This window comes from Takifugu rubripes, chromosome 4 (assembly GCF_901000725.2).
Source record: "Takifugu rubripes chromosome 4, fTakRub1.2, whole genome shotgun sequence".
Lineage (NCBI taxonomy): Eukaryota > Metazoa > Chordata > Actinopteri > Tetraodontiformes > Tetraodontidae > Takifugu > Takifugu rubripes.
In genome coordinates, this window is record NC_042288.1 from 7,508,461 (window position 1) to 7,524,015 (window position 15,555).

The 15,555-nt window shown below is 43.5% G+C and overlaps 1 protein-coding gene across 1 annotated transcript in view; it reads right to left on the reverse strand.

Annotated features, from left to right (window-relative positions):
• Positions 1-781: 781 nt before the first annotated feature.
• Positions 782-15,555, reverse strand: part of bean1 (brain expressed, associated with NEDD4, 1) — a 21,555-nt gene continuing 6,781 nt past the window's right edge. The window contains exons 3-5 of the mRNA XM_029835213.1: positions 7,942-8,145; positions 7,595-7,736; positions 782-1,890 (exon numbers count right to left, since the gene is read on the reverse strand). Of these exons, the coding sequence (XP_029691073.1) occupies positions 1,494-1,890; positions 7,595-7,736; positions 7,942-8,145 (743 nt within the window). The 3' untranslated portion in view covers positions 782-1,493. The remainder of the gene's footprint in view (positions 1,891-7,594; positions 7,737-7,941; positions 8,146-15,555) is intronic.

The window sequence follows — 15,555 nt, forward strand, 5'->3', positions numbered from 1 at the left end:
CATACACACACACATTCTTGTACATCTATCTTTGTGAGGATCTTAAACAATCACATGCATTTATCTGCCTCTGACTCTGGTCATAACCACTACAACAAAATGCCCAATCCTAACTCTGTTCCAAACACACAATTTAAACCAGAGCCTTTAATTTCGCAAAGAGACCTTTGAAGTTGTAAGGACCAGGGAAAATGTGTTCACTTTGGGGTATTTTGGTTCTCGGAAAGAACACAGTGAGCCTATTGCATGTGTTTGTACTGTGGTAGAAAAGTGGAATTGTTTGGAGGACATGCATTATTATTATTATTATTTATTATTATTACTAATAATAATATTAATTCCCATAATTTCAACATAATATTCTTAATAACTGAAAGAAATCTGACATCATGCCGCAGTGTCTTGTGACCAAAGAGGTGCATCATGACAGAGACATGATTTCACACATTTTTTTTTTTTTTTAAAGAATTTACTTTTAAATTTGCCAGCCTGAATTTTAGGGATTTCTGGTACTATTGAATAAGGTGATTCAGTAAACCTCATCAGTTTTTTTTTTATTTTTATATTTCAACACCGAAATTTCTGATTTCAAAGTAACTAACTAAGTAGCTAGAATTAATGCACACAATATTTATATACACAGAGGATGAACTGACCTCTGACCTCGAGAACAATGTGTTTTTTAGTGCAAATTAAGGTGATTTAATTCGGGGGGGTGGGGGTGGTGGTGGGGGGGGGGGGGGGGGGGGGGGACAAAGACAAACTTCCATTGCTCCAGTGAACAGTACGTAAAAGTCTACAGTTTAATGTCTCACTTCTTGCATCAACTATAAACGGCTCCAAGCTACATTTTGCTGCTGGGGGGCAGTTAGAGAACTGAAATTACAACTAGAGCCCTTAAAATATGGTGTTTCTGTACAATTAATAGGCTATAAATAAATGTGAACATGTTGACTTTATGACTTCAATGAATTCAAATCAATGTTTATGGCTGCAACATCACAGTCGTCAGACTTAGAGGACGGCACATTTGTCTAAAGATATCACTGTCTTTGACTCATTCAGCTCAGGATGTCTCACATGGCACATTTAGATCTGAGTAAATAATACAGTTGAAAGGAATTAAATGGGGCGTTTCTGCTGAATCTGCTCTTCTTTCTACAGACAAATCAGCTGGCTGAGATGTCACCAATTTGCAGTAACATTCACAGGATTCATAGTTAACACGTGACAAAAACTGAAATATGGAGGAGGGATCAGGTCCAGGAGTACCACGCAATTTAGATTCTGTACAGAAATCAGGTTTGAAAAGCGGCCGGGCTGTGCTGCGGAGGAATAGCACGTTTTCAGCCGTTTTGGGTGTTGGCCGTGAAAGAGGTGCGCATCTCATTTAGCGTCTGTTGTTCGGCGTCACAGCTGCTCCCATCAGCCGCTCTGTGCAACACATCAATAAGTGTCACGGCTCGGCCAACAGCGCAGGTGTAAAAAACAAATTAATTGTCCTGCAAGATGTGGTTCAGCCCCGGCAGCGGGGAGTTGCCATCGTCCCGCCTCTCTGATTGGTGTTTATAAAGGTCACATGGCATCAGAGGGAGCGGCTGTCCCTGCTGGGCCAGCACCGACTCGTACGACGGCGCTGCCTCCTGTGGGAAGGAGATGGATGCGATGTGTTGCTGCTCCTGCCGCTGCAGTCCCAGCGGGTAGTGGGAGGGGGAGAACCAGGCGGCACCCTCGGAGCTGCCGCCGCAGTACGCCGGACCATCAAGGCTGTCGTCTGGCTGCTCCTCTTCCTCTGACCCTCTTTGACAGGGGTCCAGTAGGGAGTAGGGAGGTGGGTCATCGGTAGGAAGGTAGATCTGAGTGGACCCTGGGCCAACACACTCATCGTAACTATGGAGACAACAACAATAAAACCCATAGTTAGTACTGATGATGAAGATAAAGAAGAAAAATCTATTTGTTTTGATTCGGCGGTCCATTTTTCTAGATTCATTCAGAAAAACGTTATCTCAATGCTCTTAACGTGTTTAAAACAAACTATTATTATAAAATATCAAATTTATTATATAAGAAACAAGGTATAGCTTTCAGTCTCCTTGCATCCTCATTTATCTGTCTCTTTGTCCTTCTAGTAACTCCATTTAATGCTGAATTATCCTCTAGCTTTAAAATGAACTGCTTCCCTTGAACAACTGAGGAAAAATAAAGGGGAAGAAAAGATACATTGACACTCAAACTAACATGACCTTCATAGACATGGTGAATTTTTCATCTTAACCCTAATCTAAGCCTAAACTTAAAACCAAGGATTAATCCAGAAATGTGAATTTCCTCACTTTCCCAAAACACACACACGCACACTTCCTGCATTAAAGCACACCTCTGAACTCCTCAGAAGCCCAGAGGTCATGTTTTTCCCTTCCTCACAGAGAGCCCAGAATCAAACTAAACAGAATGATTAGATTAGAGTGTGTAAATAATGACGTGGATGGTGGAGGTCTAGGAAGCATTAAGACAGTGTAACTCAATCAGCTTAGAGGTAAATCAGTCTTCTGGCACACTGCAGCCTGTGTGTGTGTGTGTGTGTGTGTGTGTGACTGTGCCTGTGTTCTGTTTCTCTCATACTCATCTTTCTTGCAGGTTCAGGAACAGAACGTCACCCTAATGTAGCCTCACACCGCTAATCTGTGATTTGTTTATTTATTTCTTATGTGTCCTACTTGGATATCGCTGCATTTTCTGTGTTTACACACACCTCATCGTTAAGTGTTAAAAAACAACAACAAAGTAACTGAAGGTTTTCTCAGTTTTATTTCCTCTCGATTTTTTTTCCCTCTTCTTTGGACTAACCGACCACGAGCATGCAAGCTGAGACATGTGGAGGTGAAAATTGGACATGGGGGGTGAGGATGTGTGTGCGTCTGTGTGTGCTGGGTGTGGGGGTTGGTGGCACGCAGTGTAAACCTCTGTGTCTTTGGTCTCGGAGGAGTTACCAGCTCCTCTGCTCCCCTGCGGCCTGCTGCGTGTTTGTTTCTGCAAAAACATCACACCAGATAGCGAGCGTGATAAGTGTGTGTGGATGCGTGTGAGAGCATGTGTGTGCATTGTATGTGAGCAGATGTGCTATACTGAAAATGATTCAGCCCTCTTGAGAGGCATCATAGGACTTACACAAGTGTTTCTGATTCCCTGCTCCATGTGTTTGCCTCATCACGTACCCTGTATTTGTCTTTCATGGGGGGGTCGTTCCTCTTCTCTTACACTGTTTCTTCCTCTTTTCTCCCTCTGCTACCTCTGGCTTTTTATGCTTTTGTCTGTTTTTGTCTGCGCCCTGGACTCGCCCTTCTGCTTCGGCTGTGTTTGATAAGCTGATTAAGCCCTTGTCTATTTTTAAAAGGCTAATAGCAAGAGGAGAAATTAGATTCAAACACTTTTGAATTAGATTCAAAATTGCCTCAAAAAGGATTTGGGAACGTTTGCCTTCTTCATGAAGCCTTTTAAAACTTTTGAATCTTATTTTAACACACAATCTAATCTGGTACTGTTGTACCATCTAATCAGAACTCAGTTTATTGCTCTATTAGGACAGATAAAAGGGTCTGCTTCTGCTCTGATACACCAGGGTTTTCTTCTGTGCTATGATGTGGTGTGAGACCTTTTGCCCGACCGTGATGGTCCAGAAAGAGCTCAGGTAACCTGCCCAGATTGAAAAATCCTTCAAAGTGTTTGAAATCACTCCATATTACTTATGTACTGCATTTTTATTGGGCCTAATGTTGAGGACGGATGCACCCTATTTAGTGCACTCAGTGTATCCCATAATGTATTGTGAAAAGTTATTTACAAACGATGTTCCTTAGCGAAGCAATGTGTTCCATCATTTATTGTGGTAACACAAGATAAGCTACACTTGACTTTAACACCGGCTTTGTGTCCAAACGTGGGCTTCAACTAATTAGTCCACTTGATCCTACTTCCTATTTAATGACTAGGGAGTAGTGGACAAGTTTGTAATTTTGGCCAGAGCTATTGTTGACCGGTGATAAATGGACACTTCTTCCCGCAGCATAACAACAAAGCCAAGTAAATATTTACGTTGTTGCAGCAGACACCTGGATGGATCCACATTATTACCGGTAGTCAAGAATATAGAATGACCACATTTTAAAGAAAAAATATATCAGTGTACACAAAAATATAGTTTCTTGTAAAACTTTTAGACAAAATTATGTCCCAGTATGTAGAGGAAAGACACTCATGGGTCTCGGGAAAGGGAGGACCTCTGGCATGTAATCAAGGGTTGCTTGTGACGCTCTACCATGCTGGAAACAGGACAAGTCAAGCTGTGGTGTGGAGAGCATATGGTCTCTGTGTGTGAGTGTTGCAGTGGTACAGCTGGCCTGCCCTTTACCACTGTGACCAGTCCTGTTCCTGTGGAGTAAGAGAAACATATAGAAGCTGCCTTTCTGTGTGTGTCTGCATGTATGTGAGAGAGAAATCTTGATTTATGCTAATTGACAGATTGTATTAGTGCAGACTGCAGAAAACAGAGGTCACACATCTCCTGATACTTCAGTCTTATCTCTGAAATGTAATTATTTAGATTCCAGCACTCATTTTCTCCCCCACTTCAGTCCTGGGGAAGTCCTTGTCCTTGCTCTCTGCTGTTATCATTTCCCCTTTAAGCTTTCGCTGTTCCTCCAATACCTCCTGACACCGTCGTTATCGGTATGACACAGCAACCAGACACCAGATATTTAAAGTCTCGGTTGATGTAACTCGGTGATTGTAATTAAAGATTTATTCAACTCCATTTCGTAGAAAATCTGTTTATGTAACTACAGGAAATATGCTGAAGGAAACACAATTACAGCCTCGGCTTCTGATGTCAGCCACTGATATCATGCTCACACAATAGTGCATCGTAGCAACAGCAGCAAACATCAGTTATTGGGGTGGAAAGTAGAGTGGTGGTTCATTTTGGCTCAATGCTAAACCAAATTATACAGGAGGTGGGCCTATTCACTTCTGGGAACCCACCACCAGGGGGAGATGGGAATTGTTTCATCTTTGCAAACAAGCAAACAAACAAAAAATATTGTAAATGAAGGCTGTCTTAAATGAGCTGTGTAGTGATTATCGATCAGAACTATTTATGCTACAATTTCTTTCATTTTCTTGTGTGTGTGTGTGTGTGTGTGTGTGTGTGTGTGGGGGGGGGGGGGGGGTAGTTAGGTGGGTGGATGTGTGTCTGTGTCTGTTTCTGAGAGTGCGTGCCAAAGATTTCTCGGCTTCTACCTGAGAGGAAGTGAAAGATTTCTGACTCCGCAGGTGAGCGGCTTTATTGTGTGTCTGTGTGTGTACGTGCGTTTGTGTGTGAGGTAGAGAGTATCACAGTAGGTGCACTGTTGATCTGAGTTTCCCTCAACCATCTGTGGCTCACTCACTCACTCACTCACTCACTCACTCACTCACTCACTCACTCACTCACTCACTCACTCACTCACTCACTCACTCACTCACTCACTCACTCACTCACTCACTCACTCACTCACTCATCCTACAGGGTCACATTAATGACTCTAGTAGTTATTGACACAGTGCAAACAAGGACCTTTCCAGTTGTATATACAATATTCGAACGTATGCTTTTTATATTTGTGGACACGTTCACGTACACATGCACATACGTGTGCATGCACATTGGCTGCTGACCCATAATCTCAGCCAGAATCCCTCACACGGGCCGTCCACAACAATCAGCTTTCCTGCCAAATCAGTGTCATCTCACACCAGACCTCCTGTCTGTTTCCTCTCTTCTTTTGGATTAATTATTGCACCTCATCATTCTGATGTTCCATTACACAGAGTTAACATTATAATTGTTTCTCTACTGGGTTCCGGATGACCAGCATTAAAAATAGGTTTATTAGATGCTTGAAAGGAGCTGAACTGGCGCGGGAACATTTTTTTGGCTCGTGTTTAGGCTCCTCATAGATTACAGGGCACGATAGATGTGCAGCTGACCAGCTGATGGCCTCCATGATGGATATTTTCAGGATAATACACTCTGCCTGTGGCACAACAAACGCTGCAGAAGCTTTGGTTCACTTCCCAGATTAAAATCCCGGCACTTTTTCAGGGGCACCGTGACAAATGAGTCGGCATAAATCAGAATCCACATGGCAACAGAAAACACTGAGGAATTAAGAGGGCTACTTATCCTTATTGGAAAAATATAATTGTTGAGTTATGGCCAAGTCATAAATGTTACCAGTCACCACATATTCTATAGTGGAGGGGATTCTACTTTTGGGACCTTTCAAGCTAAGTTTACATGAATCAGTCATCTTTTGTGGCATTTCGGTAAACCTGGAATTCTGGCATCATTGTGGATGTCGCCTCACGTTTCCAGTCTAAACACAACTTAAATGGCACCCGTGGAACCTAGAAACACTGGTCTTCAGTGCAGGTCAATGGTGGTCACCTCAAAACCTCCCATAAAGTTCTCAAAAGAGAGGTGACCCTGCACACCAGCCCTCCCTCATGACCACCACCCTGGTGTCTGTCTGAAAGAATCAGGAATACAAGTGGCTGAAATGACCTGAATGGAAGCTGTAGTGAGGCAAGAGACCTGAGGGAATCACTGAACCTTCACTTAGATGGCAATGATGGTTTGGAGATCTAGAGACTGACCTGGACGTGCTGGATGGGGTACATCTCCCAACTCACCGTGGAACACCTGAGTGTTGGGTATTAGCTGGGTAGAAGATGGTCTGAGTCTCAATGCAACATGCTGATTCACCAGTAAGATGTGCTTTGACTACTCACACATTTCACAATGTTTTACGTCAAGATTATACAGTTTCCAGTTGAACGACAAATAAAGGGACTAATCAGCTGAGATATAATGGTGAAAAAGTTATTCATATTGACGCAGCTCTGTTGTGTGATCAACAGAAGATCGCACAACTGTAGGAGTTGGTAATTACCTCCTAGACTAATTTAATAAGCAGAAAAGAGATGACACGCTCCACCTTTACATTTAATCATTTGCATAAATTAAGAGTTTCTTAGAGTAAGAGAGAAATAACCCCACCATGCACTCATGCACATGCATGCGCACGCGTGCACACGCACACATAGAGGAATGTATGTGAATTATTAAAGTTGCCAATTAGAGGAGCTGACATTTAGATCAAAAACAGCATGACATTGACATTTAACACTCTTTCCTTGAGTATTTCTCTCTCTCTCTTTCACACACTCATACACACACGCACACACACATAGACACACACTCATACACACACACACTCACATTCACAGTCCTTGTTACAGGCACCAAAGGAAACACTCAAGAAGGAGCAAAAAGGGTCAAACCCAACCATGTGGCTAACCTGCGAAAGATCTGAATGGTCAGTTCCATTTTGTATTTGACCTTTCAGCTGGACAGATTCTGGGCCATTAGATATTTCTCTGACTGTCTGTCGAGCTAAAATATTCACCGTCCTCGCTTCAAACCGGATGAACCTTATCTTTTAAATGAGGATCTTGTTTCTGTTAGATCTGATTGTCCCAAACAAGTGCCTACCGTGGGGGCGAGTCAGGGTACAGGCTGTTGACCTGTGACAGCGTCTCCCTGTATGAATCGAAATCTAAACCAGGAGGAAAGTCTTCCAAGCAGGTAGACCTCAGTTCTCCTACTGAGCCTCCATAAGATAAACCATCCAGACCTGCGGAGACAAAGATGAAAATAAAACATTCTTCCTCTCAGTTAGAGGAGCTCTCAAGATTTGACCTCTGAACCGATGACGGATATATTCTGTTTTACGTGTTAGTATTGATTAATAGAAAATCTCAATAAATCTTGAGATCCACTAATCAACGATTTGTTCATTTAATTTTAAAGGGAACCTGCCGGTTTAAACTCAGACTGACCGTAGCTGGCTCTGAAGTGTGGGTTTCGGAGGCGGCTGTCTTTGCGCAAGCTGCCGACAATGATGGTGATGCAGGAGAGGAAGAGGACCAGACCTATAACAATCCCCGCCACCACCAGCGGAGACACCAGCAGCGACGCCTCCCCCCCTGACTCCCTCTCACTCCGGCAGTCTGGGTACTCCCCATGGCTCTGGTTGGAGCTCACTGCAAGCATACAGAAGGAGATAAAGGTCAGGTTTGCTGCATTCAGACTCATAAATAAAATTCTGGTACCCTTCTAGACGGTATCAGGAACTTCTGCAGCTCATTTGGGGCTTTACCATGAACCAGCAACAGATTCAAACTCAGTCTGCACCTTAGAAAAAGGTCACATCATGAAAATAATTCACCGACACTCCCCAAAGTCTGCATTGGTCAGCGTCTGATGGTCAAGTGGCGGTTGTGTTACACCACTAGGTGCATGCGGGCATTAATTAACCGATGCTGTGATTGTGTCTGTGGTGGTTTATTGCCTCTGCAGGCCGTGTTACATAACAGCTGCTTTGCCCTGCGTGCTGGTGTGTGACGGATCACTGCGGCACACAAGCACGCACGCACACACACACACACACACACACACACAGAGCCATCATTAGATTACAGGCCTCCTGCTCCGCTCTGTTTGTTTTTAAAGTCTTATCTGTCTTTTCTCTTGGCCCCCTCTTGCTGTCATACTGTCAGTGATACTGTGTTTGTCTGTCTGGCAGAGACGCTCGGTTCTATCTCGGGTTTTGTTTTTTCTTCCTTTCTCTGCCCCCAAAGTATTTGACTGAAACCTTGTGTTTCTGTGCACAAAGTGAGAGTGGGGAGTTCTGTTTGACCCCGTGACCTCAGGACTTTTAAAAATTGTGAACTCAGGAGAGCATCAAACGTTAAATTTGTACTGCTACTTTGTGACCTTACGCAGTTAAGCCGTTGAAATTGAATAAAAATGCATTTATGCAAATATAAAGCATCCTGTTTTTGTCTGTCGCGCTGAATAAAACATCAAATACAAAACTGAATTACAGAATTACTCACAGTGTGATATTCATTTCTCTGTTTCTGCCCGTGCTCTCCTCTCACCGGGTGTCGGCAGTAATTTGGTTTCAGACAGATTCCCAAGAAGAGGAAAATGTTCTCTCACTACAAATGAATCCCAGCAGACGCTTCTCCTCTCTTGGTAACAGCTCCTCTCCTATCATTGTCCTCTGACATTATACCGCATGCTCACGTCTCACTCTCTCCACAGAGACCACATGTATGTGTGCTTGGGTGAGTGTGTGGGTGAGTTTATATTTTCACGAGTCCATCAGGCCTCTCCTGCTTGCAGGTTAGTTATTTAGGATATTGATGAGAATTCCACTTGTTTTTCTACCTCTTCTGTTTCCTGCTCAGCTCTTCCTGTTTTTATTTACCCAATAAGTGATTTTGTGGTTTTAAATTCAACCTCCATTCCTTTCCTTTCGCGATGGATAAAATAAGTAGAGTGAGGCAGAAAATGACTGTAATTCGAGAAAAGATGTGAAGTGAAACACAGAGAGTGAAAAAACTAGCAATAATTTTGGAAGGGGGGTGAGAGAAGGAACAAAAGAGAGGGGAAAGGTTATAATAAATGAATAAGGTGTTATATTTCCACCTCCCCTGAGGGGATCGGACCCAGCTGGAGCAGAGAAAGAAAAGTGAAATCTGGTGTTTTATCATTGTGTGTATATGGTGGAGTGTGTGTGTGTGTGTAGAAAACATTATCGCAGCATGCCCCTCGCCTGAAATAAATCAGTGTAAATGAGACAAGCAGGTAGCAGGTTAACAAGAATTTCATAAATGATGAGACAAGCAGTATTAGAAGCTGGGCTCGTAAATCTGCGCCGTGCTGAAGTGTCACGCCTTATTTGTCTTGGAGACACTGTTCCTCGCCAGCATTCATTATGTAATTAAGTCACAGAAACACATCCTCGACAATGACGCGCAGCGCTTCTTCTGCTTCTCTTCTGAGACGCTACATTAATGTATGCTGGAAAATCTAGTGCCGCTCATCGCTGATATGGCGATGTTGACCACGAGGTTCTTCGGTGGTCTGCTCGGAGGCCTTCTGCAGGACACAGAGGGGCCGCTGTGATATACGGTGTGTGGTCATATATAATGAATGACAGCAGATCTAATTCGCTTTGACAGCTTGTCAGTAAAGGTTAATGTTAGACATGCGTCCATCTCCTACGCCGAGTGCTGTGGCGGGTCACAAAAAAGTCACTTCGTAATACGGACGCTGACACCAGCCATACTGTGGGCTGAAGGAGTTTTCCCCCGACCTTTCAGTCAAACTCTGACAGGAAGGGAATTGTTTAAAACAATGCCATGGTGGTAATAATAATTCAATAAATGACAAACTTTCACTAACATACTAGGCTCGTCTGGGTTTTTCTTTCCTCCTCTTATTACCCACGATGCACTGTTTCTGTCAGCATCCTACCGTTTAACCATTGGCAGCATTAGAGAAGAGCACCAAGGCTCCAATGGAAACAAGTTTTCCTTTTTAGGTTCTACCTTACACTTTAAATGTGTTCCCGGCATTTCAAACAAACTGAGGAAATTCAGTCAAAAACAGTTCAAAACCATCAGGATTCGGCGATTACAGCAGGAATCAAGCGCAACCGGAGGGTTTAAGGTGTTAAAACATCATCCCACTGCATGCTTACAGAGCTGAAAACACCCAGAGTTGTTATAAGCAGTACAGGGAAGCAGTCTTTTAGTTCAGGTGTCACAAACTGTAAAGGCTGAGGGCTCGGTATCGACCACTGCAAACCGTGCATCGTTTCGTACATTAGCTGCATACATTACACAGAAACACCAAGCACTTGGATTCAACCTGACAGCTTGTCATTACGAGTTACAACTATGTCGTCTTCAATATAAACTATAGCATAGTGCTGGCTGAGCCTACACATCCACGCACTTCAGCAGAGCTCCGGGAGGGCGATCTATTGGGGGGTGAAAGCAAATGGTGTTTTCTGTGGGGGTAAAATAATTCTTCAACTTCCACACAGAATGAACGTGCACACACCGGGGTGAAGATCTGATGGGTACATAAAGTCCTCTGTAAGTGTGACTCCATGATTCACCGTTGATTCATAAAAAAACACACTCGGGTTGATTTGTCGCAGCGCATGTGGCGTGGCGACGGTGAAACACACACATCCTTCAGCTGCTTTAATCAGTGTTTCTATTACCTCCAGATCAGCATATCTTTAAAATCAATTCACTTATAGGACTTAAAATGACATCACAGTTTTTAGGCTACATCAGGATAGATGCCTTCAGGGATCGTTTTAAATGCTTTTTATGAGCTATTGCCATATTGCTGATGCTGCAACAACATTGTAGAGATTACTATTGGTACTATGACACAAAAACCTTGGTTTTAAAGGGTCTAATTTCCTCCTCCATCTTAACCAACATCTCATCAGCCTCACATTGTATTTCAGAGTTCTGGTCAAATCCGGTCCTCAGCAGCCAGGTTTCAGTCAGCTGACCCTGATGGAGCCTGTGTCGTCCGTATTTGTGCTGCATAATCATCAGTAATGTGGGTCTAATAACTACAGTGGCAGAAGGTGAAAATGTAAAATGGGTAATAAATGGAACAGGAAATTAGATAATTTCTTGCCTTAAAGCAGGAAAAGACATCAGCTATTCACTATTACAAGAGCATGTCGTAGAAAACAGAGATGGTTAAAGACGTGAACTCGGGACGGGAAGCACTAATCTTAGACAGATGATGCAACATAAAGCCCATAACAGTCAGTACGTGCATTTAAACAGGTTGCGGAAGTGTGTGTGAGTGAGTGTGTGTGTAGGCGGGTTAGCTGATAGAGATCTGATTCACTGACCTCTAAAACCTCTTTAAATGTTACATTCACTCTTTTTTTAACAGAATCCCAGAAGAGTTGTTGTTGCTATGGAGCTTTTCTAATCCAAACCAACAGAAGAAATCCTGTAGAAAAGTGGGAAACACACACCAGTGGCTGTGGAATGTATATTTGTACCTTCAAGAACTTGTTTAAAGTGAAAGCAATGCAAACACAAATTAAATAATGGACCTCATTCATCACATCTGACACTGAAGGCCAATTAATCCGACTGCACACTGCAATCACTATCAGCACAGTCAGGCCAGCATCATTAGCAGGCATTAATATCACTGTGGGTGTCTGACCGCACAGCTGGATGTTTAAGCCAGTTGGCCAGAGTGGGACTGAAATCTCCAACAGAGCATGTCATCATTTTTCAAACTGTTACATGGTGAAAGAGGGAAAGTGTTTAGATGACAGAAGGGAGAAACACGGTGTTTTGGAAACTCAGAAGAATGGAGATTGGTGATGCTAATATTCTGAGTGAACTGCGGTTTTAAACTTCTCTTAAAATGCTTTGTTGGAAACACTCTGAGCAGGCTGGCAACACAACCTCATGACTTCTATAAACTCAACAGTTATTCCTCAGTCCTCTGAATTGAATATGGGGTTTATTTTTTCTGGCTGTTTTGTTCAAATCCAGCAGGAGAAGCAGCCCAGTGACCTCCTGTCTCAGCCTTTCGGCAGATATTCCGCTGCTCGCAGAAGCAATGTTCTTCCTCTTTCTTCTGACGGGCGAGAACACTAAAAATATCCCTTTCAGAAAGAATCGAGTAAAACACGACAAATTTCCACTTAAGGGCTGGAGGCGGAGAGGGGGACTTGTACAGTTTGAAAATAAATGAATAAATTAAAAACAGGTAAATTTCCTAAGTTTTGCAGCCCTTCTATAAATACACTTCTGCAGTGACATCAGCTGTCGGATGCTATCTCCTCATTGGTGCAGCGTGCTGGAAAAGCCTCAACATTTCTGCAGCCCGGTCAAAGGACAACGGGAGAGTCGCACGCATGCACGTTGTCTGCCTGTCTCAGCGTCTTTCGTTGCCATTTCCATTCTTCTTCCCTCTCTGGTCCATCCGGCCGCTGTATTGAACAGATGCCAGTGGGGGCCCTGGTGTTGCAGGAGGGAGAACATCGGCCATTTAAACATCGCGCCGCATTAGCGCTGGAGCAGAGAAATGGGCGGACATGGAGGAGGAAAGAGCCGAAATCATCTCTCATTATCACAAAGCCTCTTGCGTGAATGTTGCTGAAACGGTCGTCCTTGCTTTCCAGAATGACACAACACGAAGCTGAAGACGTTTTTCATGTAGTGACCACATCACTGAGGGAAACAGGAAGGTCCAGCCAGACTCTGAGCAGTAGTGAAGAGGAGCTGTAGCTGATGCCTGCATTCATGTCCTCCACTGACATTCTGCTCCATTTTTATCAAGATAAATTAAATAAAACAGCGAGTTGCACAGTCGAGTCGGCTCATAGTAGCGAGCTCGCGGTGACATCAAAATTTCATCCTGAAACGTTCTCTTTTCCTCCTGTTTACTGTCGACATTATGCTCCAGTGACAGAGGTTAGCAGTGTAGCAGTGAAAAACATCAGAGAGGCGTAACAAATGTTAGCATCTTCTGAAGACCTTTCGATTGTGATTCCGATGTGTTCACCCGTCACACTCTGATTCGTTCGACCTTTAAGCTGGTGCTGTTTCAAGGTTGACAGCACATCAAGATGAGTGACAGGTGCAGTGGTATGAACCGAGGGACAATGGGGGGGAGAGTGAGCGACACTCTGCTGACTGCTGGCAAAAAAAAAAGTTGCCTGATTTAGATCTGAGCTGATATTTGATGTCTACAGTTTCATCTCCATGTGTCTCCTTCATGTTTGTACTTCAGGACTGGTTCTTCAGGGACTTTAACCTTGATTATTTGACCTTGTGTTGGATTTCAGGGCCCCATTACACTGACTGTTTAGTCTTGTCATAGCCTTCACCGAGTGTCACCACACTGTTTTTTTGTGTGTTTTTTTGGGTCTATTATAGTACTATAATGCCTGATATTATCAGTGTTTATTTTTTGGTTCATAGCATTTTAAAAAAAAGTGTGTATAGTTTGTCACTTCCAGTCTCTGTATTAAATTTGATGATGTCGTATGTGGGTCACATTATCACATTAACCCTGTGAAAATGAATATGGGTCAGAATACATCAAACATCCCCTAATCGCTCTCGTTCTCTCTTATTCTCTCTCCCTCTCTCCTTCCCTCCCTCCCTTGTGGGACAGAAGCAGAGACAAACATTATTACTCTATGTTGGCCCACATTCCTCGATCCACTTGTTTTTAATCATCTGCTTGTGTTTTTGTGGACAAAAATGAACCACGTGAGCACCTTTAAATAAAACAAGTGCTGACAGGCCAGTGCTGACTGCACCGCACATAAATTACAGTGCTGCAATAAGCGTGTAGAGGAATAAGAGAAAAAAATAGTATATACAGTTCATGCAGAGAGAAAATGTGCAGGTTGTTGCAGAAAGACAGAAAAGCACATGACAGATCCGGCCTATATCCAGAGTTGATTGATCCATAAACACCCCTGATTGGTCATTGCCTGTGAAATGTCAGAGATGGCTGGTGAAGGAGCCTCAGAGATTAAACTCCAAATAGCCGGTGGACCCCTCTCAATACAGCTGTATCTCTTCAATCAACATTTCGGCGGAAATCATCAACTCCTATAACTCACAACGACTTCAAACGGGCAGATACTGACCACAGGAGCGCGGCGGCGCTTTCACGGACCATCTGCTAAATTACGCTGTGATTGCAGTTTTCTCAGAAAGTGTGAGCTTCAGGTGGATGTGCGAAGAGGGGGTGACTGTCTGCGAGGGCGCTCGCCACAGAGACGCCCGCAGGGCAGGAGATGAGGGTGTTTTTTCTTTCATCTCACAAAGGACATCAGGGGTCAGAAGGTTTCGAAGCTGTGAGGTGACGAGCGCTTCTGTCTACACCTAAAGTACAAGAGCTACAAAAACAACCTCATTGCGACCTTTTGTCTCTCATCGCAAAGGTGATAAAACAGACGTAACCCCCTTTTTGTTCAACCTTCTCCCATCTGGAGGCACAAAGATTTACTGATGTTCATGTAAATGCCAACTGAGAGTGAAATATGACTTGATTCTGGTTCGTTTTCCTGAAGCAAACCCGCATGATAAATCTTGGGGAAATGGACATGGACCAGGATCTGTGAAGATGAGCTGTCACTTTATTGGGATGTCAAGTGGGGGAATGGAAGGCCTGTCCCATCCACTGATACATGGCTTCCCGTAAACAGCTGATTGGACTGGGATCTGGGGAGTTTGGATGCTCCTTGTTGTGTTCCTACAGATATTCTTCATCGGCGTTTGTGACCATCTGAGTCCTCCGGTTGTGGTTGAAGGTGTGATTGTTCATTTGATATTAATGATCAGCCAAGTTAAACCTAAGATGGTAATTACTTTAAAACCATGCTTGATTTAGTCACTTTATTTATAAAGCTGGCTCAGCAGAAAACAGACTGGTTAAATTAACATAAAGCTGAAGTTTTCTAGCCTATAATTCTGCAGTATTTATCAGGGTCTGTGTGACTCAGCAAAAACGGAGGCTGCATTTTTGACCTCTTTTGGCCCTTTGATGGTCTCCACACTCATCGACAGATGCACGTGCGC